Raw genomic sequence first — 11,590 nt, 5'->3', positions numbered from 1 at the left:
TTTTAAGGAAGATTCCTAATGAATGGGGGGCGGGGTACACGAAAAACATAACGGTTGGCAGCCACAATTTCCTAATCTCTCTCCACATCACCGACTCCACACAAGGACACCTTTAACTATTTTAACCATGTTTGATCTGCACAGAGATACGCAGAGAGAATGAAGGGGACTCACACTCACTGCGAACTCACGCCCCTTGACATTTAGAAAAGGGTTCTAAATCCTTCCTGTCATTCGCAAAGGACGGGGAAAGGAGTCGTGGCAGGACCTAGACCAAGGAGACTGACAGACTTTTCGTCAAGTTGGATAGATGACGTACTAACCTCCGCAACGTTAACATCTGGTATGAACAAATAAAAAGAAAGAAAAAGAGGAAAAAAGCACTTAAAAAATCCGCCGCGGGGCTTTGCAGGGCTTGCCCCCCAATCTCCCCCAGAAGACAACCAATTCCTGCGCGTTCCGCTCCGCTCACCCGCCTTCCCAGCTTCTCTCTCTCTTTCCCGGTTTCCCACGCTCGCCTGGAACCGGGACCCAGGGAGACAGAAGCAAAAGGCACCGGTCCCCTTCCTCCTCTCCTCCACCAAGCCACCGCAGCCCAGCGCGTGCAGCTTCCCTTTGTTCAGCGAGGCTCGCTCTCCTCCCCTGGCAGATCCACCTGGATGCTCTCCCTCGGTGACATTTTTCGCCGGGGCTGGTGGGTGGCTGGGGTGGAGCCAGAGGAGCCCGAGGGGGCGGGGGGTGGAGAAAGGTCAAGCCCAGGGAAAGGCGGGAGACGCCGTTCATAACCTGCGTGGTGGGGCGTGTGCTCGGTTATTTATTTATTTTCTCCTTATTTATTGATCGCACCAGCAGAGCGGCGCGGGGAGCTCGGGGACATGCAGGACCACCCACTGGCGGGGAAGCAGCCAGCCGCCCTCCCGCGCCCCCGCGTTGCCGAGCGCGTCCAGCCTCAGCGCTCCGGCGATTGCCGGCTCCAGCCCCGGCTCCGACCCCGCAGCGCCACAGCCCCGGCAGCCCGGCAGTCCGGGAGCCCCGCAGCCCCGCAGAGCGCAGCTCCGGCCCTGGCTACAGCGGCGGCGCAGTAAGTTGGCAGGAGCGAGTCCCCTCGGTTCGCTTCCCCCGCACCTTTTGAACTTGTTGCTGCTGCTGGGCTCCCCTGCGCCCGGCTTTGGGAAGGTGAAAAGGAGGAGGGAAGCACGGAGGGATGGGGGAAGGGGAAGCAGAGCTCGCTTGAGCTTTATTTATGCTCCCTCGGTGCCTGGATTCGGCTGCTCGCGAGCTGCTCCCTCTGCTTTTCCTTTTTCGGGTGCTCGGCGAGGAGAAAGTCTCCATGCAACTCAGCCCCGGTGCACACTTGGCCAGGTATGTACCGCAGGCGAGGCGCGTTCTGTGCGCAGACAGATGCTACTGCCGCCGAGACGGTGGCGGCTGCCAGCTCCCCGGCTCCTTAACTGTCATACTGCACCTGAGCTGAACTTGAAAAGAGAGTGAAGGGGCGATTGGACGAACGCTTCTGGCAGACACAGGGGTGCTTGTAGACTTAGGGGGAGGAGGATCTATACAAACATCCCCCACTGTGCCCATCACACAGCAACCCCATCTCTACAAATACTGCCCGAGGGCTAGGGGTGGTCACCGGACTCCCAAAGAGACGTGGGGTACTGTCTGTGATTGCATCTGGGAAGCTACAACAGGTCGTCTTTTTGAGACTCCTTTGGCGGGAAGGGCCACTTGAAAAAGGAAGGTTTGAGAGAGCCAAAAGGGAAGGTGTAAGTGTTGCCTAATTAGGCAAAAGAATACCACTGAGTGATTGTCCTTCGTTTTTTTCTGCCCTACACAAAGCATACTGACCCCACGTTAACCACGTGTCAAGGGAGAAATCAAAGACACCTGTTTGAAGAAATTACTACACCTAAAGTCACCTGTGTACATATTTGTACCAGCAGTGGCCTGGCCCAACTGCTGGAAAAGGTTTGGTTAGGTTCTGTTGGGCGTGATTGTCAGGACATTTTGTTTTCTAAATACTCGTCTCTGGGGGAAACTTGCCCTTCTGAGACCTGTGACTTCACCAGGAGCCCTACCTTGGAATAAGATTGATACCTCTGGACCACCTTTCTCTGTAGTATTTGTTTGACAGGAGGAAGTGGGTGGTTGTGGCTACTTTGACCCTCTATAGAGGCCTGATTACCCTTCTGGCCTCCACTTCAAGGCACCATGGCGGCAGGTGTAGCAGCGTGGCTGCCCTTTGCAAGGGCAGCGGCCATCGGGTGGATGCCTGTGGCTTCGGCGCCTATGCCGGCTCCCCCAAGGCAGGAGAGAAAAAGGACTCAAGATGCTCTAATTGTGCTGAATGTGAGTGGTACCCGTTTCCAAACATGGCAGGACACCCTGGAACGCTATCCAGACACTCTGCTGGGCAGTTCAGAGAGGGACTTTTTCTACCATCCAGAGACTCAGCAGTATTTTTTTGACCGTGACCCAGACATCTTCCGTCATATCCTGAATTTCTACCGCACTGGGAAGCTCCACTATCCTCGCCATGAGTGCATCTCTGCTTATGATGAAGAATTGGCCTTCTTTGGCCTCATCCCAGAAATTATTGGCGACTGCTGTTATGAGGAGTACAAGGATCGAAGGCGAGAGAACGCAGAGCGCCTCCAGGACGACGCCGACACTGACAACACAGGAGAGAACGCGCTGCCCACGATGACTGCTCGGCAGAGGGTCTGGCGGGCCTTTGAGAACCCCCACACCAGCACGATGGCCCTGGTGTTCTACTACGTTACAGGGTTCTTCATTGCCGTCTCAGTCATCGCTAATGTGGTTGAAACAGTGCCCTGTGGGTCTAGCCCAGGTCACATTAAAGAACTGCCATGTGGGGAGCGCTATGCAGTGGCCTTCTTTTGCTTGGATACTGCCTGCGTCATGATCTTCACTGTTGAGTACTTGCTTCGCCTAGCTGCAGCGCCCAGTCGTTACCGTTTTGTGCGTAGCGTCATGAGTATCATAGACGTGGTGGCCATTCTGCCTTATTACATTGGGCTAGTGATGACAGACAATGAGGATGTTAGCGGGGCCTTTGTCACACTCCGAGTCTTCCGTGTCTTCCGGATCTTTAAATTTTCTCGCCACTCTCAAGGCCTGCGCATCCTGGGGTACACACTGAAGAGTTGTGCATCCGAATTGGGCTTCTTGCTCTTCTCTCTCACCATGGCTATCATCATTTTCGCTACAGTTATGTTCTACGCAGAGAAGGGGTCTTCCGCCAGCAAGTTCACCAGCATCCCTGCCGCCTTCTGGTATACCATCGTCACCATGACAACACTAGGGTAGGTCGCATCAAGGGGAATGGGGTGCAGGTTGCATGTGTGTGACGTGATTGTGGACCCACTAAAGTTACGTAGTAAATCAAAGGAAAAAAATAATTTTTCTCTTTTTTAAATGGGTTTGGGAAAGCATTATCTAAACGGTTTTAAGGAGCTCTTTTGATCTATGAAATGTGTATGATACAGAGTTTGAGGTACTTAGAGAGTTGAGTATTGATGCTGAGTATGGATGCCTGGAAGTGATAAATACAACAAAGAAATTTTAGAATTCCTGAATATGAGGGAAGATCATCAATATTATATATGTGAATAAATAAAAATATAGTAAGACTGAAAACAAAATCTGTGTCCCAGTAAAGGTATAAACGTGCATCAAATGTATCAAAATGCCTAGAAAGTGTTCCAGTGTGTGTATTCAAGTGAAAAGTTTTTATGTATATTTGAAGTATTACTTTCAAAGCAATAGATACTTTTGGCATGTATTTTCCCTCCAAGAACTATAATTCTTATTTTATATTATAAAATATAGATTATAGATATCACATAAAATAATTTTGTAATATATATGCACATATTCAAAGACATGCATTTTCATTGTGGCTGATAAGTTATACAGGTTTAGAATATCAAGACTGAAACTGATCAACTCTATAAAATGCAGTGGAATGATATTTGAAACATATTTAAGACTCGAGGTTCATAGTTTCAAAAAAGAAGCAAGTAACTGTCATACTCCATTTTTTGAGAAGCTACAGATCCCATCAGGCAATGGGTTCATGATCATTAAGTAAACATAGAAGGTAGAGTAGTATCTGGTGAGAGTGATGGTTCCCCAGCGGTGGTCACAATACAGAATTTTGTGCATTCTTTTATTTGGGAGTAATGGTGTTTTGCAAGCAAAACGGCATATCCCAAATTAATGTTTTTTAAAATACATTTTAAGCTGGAATTAAGATTTTTTAGATTATAGAAAAGAGAAAGGTATGAAATAATTAATAATGTTAATCAAACTACAGAAAAGTAGCAGCATTTACATATGACAGAATCTAATGAAATAGGATGGTTAGAGCCCTTTACTTTTATGAGTTCTTAGATAAGCCAAGTAGTGATAGTGTTCTTTCTTTGGCTTTATGCTTCTTTTCTGGCATAGTTAATCAGTTCAATGGGGATTTGGTAATGGCTATGAGAAAAAGTTATTCCCAAGGCTGCCTTTTGAGTTTTGTGTTCCTGACTAATTTAATTGCTTTCTTTAAATGATAATGTAGTTAAAATCAACCTAATTTTTTAGGCATCTTGTGTTGAGCAGAATTTCTCATGTTGTCATATAGCTAACTAATGGAATATTTTATATGTGGAGAATTTTTGGCTAAGTAGGAAGTTATAGTACAGTAGAATACAATAACTTGATCTTGATTTAATCTCACATGCATTTTGAAGTCCTACTGGTGCATTTTCAAAAATTAATTAGTGAAAATCCATATTCTATTGCTTGTATCTCTCTTTTACATATTGGTAATTTTGTGACAAATTTTGAAGATGCTTCAGAATAGTATAGGTTCTTATTTCTTATACAATTACATATGCATATAAATAATTATATATACATATATGTGTACACATATGGTCTTGTCTTTTGGTCACTTGAAATCTTTATTTAGGACAGTTGGATAGTGCAAGTCAGTATCAGGACATCAAATCAGAAGTATATATGAATTAAAAAGGGCTCTGGTTAAGGGGAAATAAAGGAAGATATATTAAAAGGAAATATATTTTAAAAAACTTGATGTCAGTGGCAATGTTTTTCACAAAGTGTCACTGAGTCATAGTAATACTGTATAATGTCTATAAGATTGAATGCAGGCATTATTATAACTAATGTTGATGAGATGCTAATTTCATCCAGCTAAAAGTTTTATCCTAAATATGTGAAATCAATATTATTTTAAAATTTATTTCTTGAAACAACTTTTAAATTTCATTTTATTTTGAAATTTATTTGTGTTTCCAGGAGAAAAATGAGGAGATGTTAACCATTAGTGACATTTTTATGTCATAAAATGCTTATAAACATCTACTTTGAAATAAACTGAATCATAATGCCTGCATAAATTCCATGAAATAGATTTAATACACATATTCTATATGTAAGTGAATAGAAGAATTAAATATGCACTTTCTCAGAACTTAGAAGCAAAATTGGAGTTACTTTTAAGACTTAAGTTCATTGAAGTTGAAAAGTTTAATTTTCAGGAAATTAAAGATGTTGAAATATTGGAGTCACATTTTTCAGGTGTTGAAATGCTGATGCTTTCAAAATACAGTACATTTATTGAAAAAATGTGTGAATATTTAACAAAGCATATGCTTTATAATATAGCACAGTTTCTTAGAAAATGTCTTCAGTTTCTCATCAAAGTGTATTTATAATGTATTTTATTTTCCTGCAGAAATAGATTTTTTTTAAATTCTGCTTTTCTGTGTCTTACCTTTGCTTGCACTGTGACCCTACAGCTTTATTTAAGAATAGAAAATATTCAGCAAAAGCCACCACCTGAATTTAGTTTTTTATGCTGTAGTTTTATACTTAGAAGCTGAAGTATATACTGTGTAAACTTTCTGGAAAACATGCAGTTATTGAAGCTAGTATCAAGCTGTGTATGTTACATGACCAAGAATTCCCATTACACTTTCTGAGCTCTTTTTACATGGCTATTATTTCTAATAGATTTAGTATTCATCAATTAATGATAATAGAAGTGAAAATGGAATCCTAAATAGTGGTTATCAAAAGTTCCAGCTCATACAAACATTATCTATAGGTGAGGAAGTAGCTAATAGCTTTGTAATTCAGAATTGGCAGAGTTATCTCCTCCCTTTTGGTCACTTTGGACAACATTCAGTTGGTTTTTTGGTCTGAAGAAATGCTTGGGTCTTTCTTAGATCTGTTGTGTATTTATCTAATCATTTTTGTGCTGCCTGAAATATCAAATATACCATTATATTATAACTTAACCATGCTTATTCTATAAGTATTTATTTAATTTGCTGGTAGCCTACCCATTTGCAATTAATTAAAGTAGAAAACATCAAAAGCACAATATTAAAAAGTCAATTTAAAAAATGTTGGATTTTTAAAAATAGTATTTAGGTTGAGTGGCTATATCTATTCATCCATTCCATTCTTTCTTTCTGTATATGTTTATTAAACTGCATCAGACTCTGATTATTGTTTTATTCCCCTATCTTTCTTATTTCCATAATGTAAACTCTAATTACTGCTTTATACTCTCTTGGGAGAAAAAGAACCTGAAACTCCTCCATTGTCCTAATGACCTTTGGGAGATGGCATCCAGCCCTTGTTTTTCATTCAGGTGGAAGTAATTAAATGTTGCCAAGTTTAGGAAATTTCCTAATGATCACCAATCATCAAAGACAATGTCATGAAAATATATTTAATAAGGTCCAGCTTCAGTTTACCTCAGGGACTTGACTTATGAGTGAGAAGTGATACCAGGTGGTGGCACATCACATAATTTTAGACTTTTATGTTAGGCAGTATCTGCATTCATGGCCATGATTATTAACCAGTTATACCCTTAAAAACATTATATTACTCATGACAAAAATCTGAAGAATTAAGAAGTGTCATTTCTGCACACATTACCACTTCTTTAATTTTAAGACAAAGATGTTTTCATAAAGTTTTCAGTATGGGAAAGTTATTATGTGGCATTTTTCTAAGTTCATGTTTAGAATAAACTTTATGATTTAATTACAGAAATCATATTCTGATTCATGGACAAATCTAGTAAAACAAAAACTTCATTTATAGTGTACATTCATCAGAAACAAATATAGTAGAATTACATCTATGATCTCAAAAAGAACTTACTATAGGTGTCTATTTATAAGACTCTCAAACACTAGCTCTATAATAATTCAATTTTAATAGGCTTGGCAAATTACTACCTTAAAAAAGCAAACTGTTTTTCTTTGCAATTTTTCTAACAATGTAGTGGGAAATTTTCTATTTTAGAATGACACACACGTATATATGGTTTTATATGTTCTATTTCATACAACATACAAATATGTTATAAATATACAACAAATAAATATATTAAGTATTTTATTTGTTATATATTTTTAAATTATACTAATTTTTAAAAATCAGTTAGTGAAATTCCAATTTCTTATTACCTAATTTCTGAATACTTGATGAAAGGAAAGTTAACTGTTATTTATTTAAAATCCATCATTTTACACATGCAAGATTTTTTTTATAGACTACTCATAGTTATGCAATTAAATAGCAGGGTTTTTTGAAATTCCATTTTTTACTCTTTTTTTTGAGGACCTTAAGACATTATCTAGGAATGTGCAATAATAAGTACTTATGGGTTACTGCTGATGCTACCGGAACAAGAAAAGGAATGCATTCGCACGTTATTCCATTACTCGGCTATTCTCTCTTAGTTCTACTCTCTGTGACTCACTCCATATTCTTCAATGCCACTGCCAGCTCTGCATTCATTCACACAGTGTTGAGGTTTATCATGATAGCATCCAGTTGATACAACACGACTGTTTGTTCTCATCTGGTGAACTCTTAGGCCATTTGTCAGCAAACGACTTAATAGTGTTTTACTTGGCCTGATGGAGAATAAAATAAGTCAATTTCTTTTTGCCTAAATTACCTGAAAAAGCATTGGTCTGTGGTTGTTAAAACTCTACAGTTTAACTTCTCTTTTGTCGAAAGAACAGGAATGGTGAAAAGAAAATTCACTGAAAAAGGAGTATGATTTTTCCTTCAGAGCTATAAGAATGATTCACTGTTTTTTTTCTTTCTACTCTTCATATGTCTTATGTTGTTTTTCTGAACCTCTGTGTGTGTGTGTGCGTGTGTGTGCATGTGTGTGTGTGTGTTGCTGTTGTTCTCCCACTGGCGCACTGGCTTCAGCGGCTAGATTTGACAGAGTGGGATATGATCTGATATTGAAAAGAAACCCAGGGATGAAACATCATCTACATTTCTGTGCACATTTACACTGCCCCTTGCTTTAGTAGAGTCTATTGGAATTTTTGCCCTTTAGTTTTCTCCTTTGAGAATCAGCGTTTAACACTGACCTTCTCCTTGAAGCCTTCTCAATGTCCCAAGTGTATATCATCTGTAGTTGGAATTACTCTTGACATTATAAGTGCTATTTTATATATAATGTATGGTTTTACTTCTTGCCTTCCTACCTAGATTGAAAGGCTGTTGAGGTTTGGACCTATACCTTCTGGGACTTACGACCTACTAAATGAGTACTCAAATGTAGAAAAATGTATATTAATGTATTGCTGATCATGGCGTGAGGTGATACCTGCACATCACAGAGAGCTCCTTAGCCGGGGAACAGTGCCACATGCACATTAGCAGGAATCTACTAATCTAATTTTTTGCTGTGTTCAATGTTACAAAATCAAAATGTTTATTATTAGAACATTTTGTCTTTGAATATATTACAACCTACCTTTTTTCTCCTTTGGATTAGGGAGAGCTATGAGACTTTTTCATCTTTAATCTATAACTAATTCTTCTGCAAAGATTAAAATTAATGGTTGTTGGTGGCTCTGTTCTTAATCAGTTTGCTTTCTGGTGAAGGCTGGGCAAAATGCGTGCTCCTTTGGGAAGCATATGGGGATATTTTATAATGTAAGTGAATCAGCACAGGAATATGCTGACTTCTCTTTGAAGCTCAGCTCCCTATATAAATAGGAGAAGGCAAGGAGTCCGTGGGCCCAAAAGATACTTTTTGACACTTTGTGACAAGAAAGGTATTCCATCTCTTACCTAGTAAATATATGGTGGCACTTTTTTCTTTATCCAGGTCCAATTATTTATTAATAAAATGGAATTGTTTAAAAATAGTGAACTATTATCTCTAAATGACATATAAGATAAATGTAGTCTCTCTCAGGAAGAAGTTGCCATTCTAGGTGATTAAAAGGCAGGTATACAAAATGCATGTAGCTATATATCCTGGCATGGTGCAATCTGTCTTGCAGTGGAAATTTTGACAAGTCTGTTATGTAAAGAAGATTCAAATCATAAAAAAAGTGTGGGGAGAACATGGAGAGAGTTATCAGAAGTTAATAATAAGAAAAAATAACATTGAAAGAGTAGGATGACAGTTGAAATAATGTCAAACAGAACAGAAAGGTTTTGTTCTAAAAGTAAAAGGTCTTGCCTTTTTTGCTCTTATGTGGGCCTGATTTTTCCATCTTCTTCATTTTCTTTGCTTTTAAGAGTAACAAGGAAAGTGCTTTTGGAAACCCAAAGTTTTACCTACAGCATATAATTTCAAGAAATCAAAATGTGACTCATAGAGTTCAATTTAACATACTATGTTGATCACTTACTACCTATCATTGACCCAACAGTATGCACACCTGCCAACTTCCTGTTTAAGAATCTGTAGTCTAGAGGAAGATACAGAAAATAGACACATAATTATATAATTCCAAGTAGTGGTAGTTGCTATAAGCAAAATAAATCAGGGTAAGCAGTGTATTATTTTGATTAGGGAACAGACAAGGCTTTTCTGAGGGCAATATTTAAGCTGATGGCTAACTGAAGGGAGTAAAGTGACTTCTGTGAATGCCTGAATGAAGAGCTTTAGAGGGAGAGAGAAAAGAAGTACAAAGACCTCAAGATGGGAAGAAGCTCAGTGTATTTCACTTAAGGTCGCTGTAATTGAAGCAAAAGGACTTGGGCTTGGTAGGTAGCAAATGCTATCTGAATGGTGATTGGGATAAGATGTGGGATATTGTAGGCCAACGTAAAGACTTCTGGTTTCATTCAAGACATAAGGGAGAGTTATGAACATGGTCGGGACAGGATATAATTTCTGTGTTAAAATGAGCATAAGCTCTAAAACATTTAAATTTTCAATGACCATTTTAACAGTTTTTCATCATGTATAAGTACCATTTGTTAGATTTGTTATACTCACCTTAACTTAAAATTTATATATAATTATTCATGAGATTTAAAAAAAGGAATATTTTATAAGAATGCATGACTAAATTATTTTTGTCCTACAAAAATAAAACTAGTTTAAATGAAAAACAAATTTTAGCTGAAAAGACAAAAGTGGTTCTCAATAGATGTGGAGCTATTTGGGAAACCATTGGAGATTGTTATTTATTTTCAATATAGATTTGCAGACTTACAGTTGTCAATTTTAATGTCAGTGTTCAAGAATATCACATATGCTTTTGATTCTATTTAAAAAGAATTTTCATTTCTTTTTTTCTCACATTGCAGTAGGTACACATATATCCTTTTCAGATGTTTTGTTATTTTTGTGAGTTTGAAAGAAAAAATGGTTTATATGTGTTGAAATCTGTGAAAATTGCCAGAAGATATTTATTTTAAACCCAAAGTGTGTGGGGACCATGTGGGTGGACAGTGTGTAATGACAACTTACAGAGGCATGGCTTTGGTAAGAATCACCATGCTGCAGAGTAAAACATACTCATGAATGGGTAATTGGAGAGAACTTAGGTCAGAACAATAAGAATTGGATTAACAGCACAGAAATACAGAAAAAATCATGTGTCCTTTCTGGATGAGCAACTTGTAAAAATAGTCCTTGAATGGAAGGGAATTCAGGGTATATCTCACTTTAGCATTCTGTTTCCATGAAAACATCTGCCCTCCAGGTAATTCTCCAATCTACCCAATATCCTGTCCAGAGTCTTGATTTCTGACTGAACAAACTAGCATTTTACAAGGGCCATCACAAGGAACATGTCCCAGCATTCCCTGTCTTTTTCATCTGATGAAGTTGCTGACAATTATACTCTTGTAATTAGCAATGTTTGCTGATTTTGAATGGAGACTGGTTTCCTTTCATCTTGTTATGGAAATGGAAGCTAAATATATGGAAATAGTTCATTAACTTCAACTATATCTTTCAACTTATGGCCAGCCATATCCAAGCAAATAATATGAAAAACAGCAAATCTGAAAATATCTCACAAAGCTTTGGTTTGCTCATTTTTGTGAAATTAAGGATGATGATTGGAGTAGATACTCACTTGTTTTTCTGATACTTTATAGTATTTTATAAAATGTTACATATAACTTTTTGAAAGTATCTACAACCAAGAAATATTTCATAGTCTCCATTTATACTGTTTAAGTTTATCAGAATATTATGTAGTTAGAAAAAATTATGCTAATTTCAAGGCATCTCATGGGCATATGACTAAAT

At 38.5% G+C, this 11,590-nt stretch overlaps 1 protein-coding gene across 1 annotated transcript in view; it reads left to right on the top strand.

Moving 5' to 3' along the window:
- The first annotated feature begins 2,210 nt into the window (after positions 1 to 2,210).
- Positions 2,211 to 11,590, top strand: part of KCND2 (potassium voltage-gated channel subfamily D member 2) — a 519,434-nt gene continuing 510,054 nt past the window's right edge. The window contains exon 1 of the mRNA XM_045848169.1: positions 2,211 to 3,329. Within this exon, the coding sequence (XP_045704125.1) occupies positions 2,215 to 3,329 (1,115 nt within the window). The 5' untranslated portion in view covers positions 2,211 to 2,214. The remainder of the gene's footprint in view (positions 3,330 to 11,590) is intronic.

Source organism: Phyllostomus hastatus, unplaced genomic scaffold (genome assembly GCF_019186645.2).
Source record: "Phyllostomus hastatus isolate PE091 unplaced genomic scaffold, TTU_PhHast_1.1 phas_contig_118, whole genome shotgun sequence".
Classification (NCBI taxonomy): Eukaryota; Metazoa; Chordata; class Mammalia; order Chiroptera; family Phyllostomidae; genus Phyllostomus; species Phyllostomus hastatus.
Note: the sequence above shows the minus strand (reverse complement) of the source record. Positions and strands in the feature narration are given on the sequence as shown.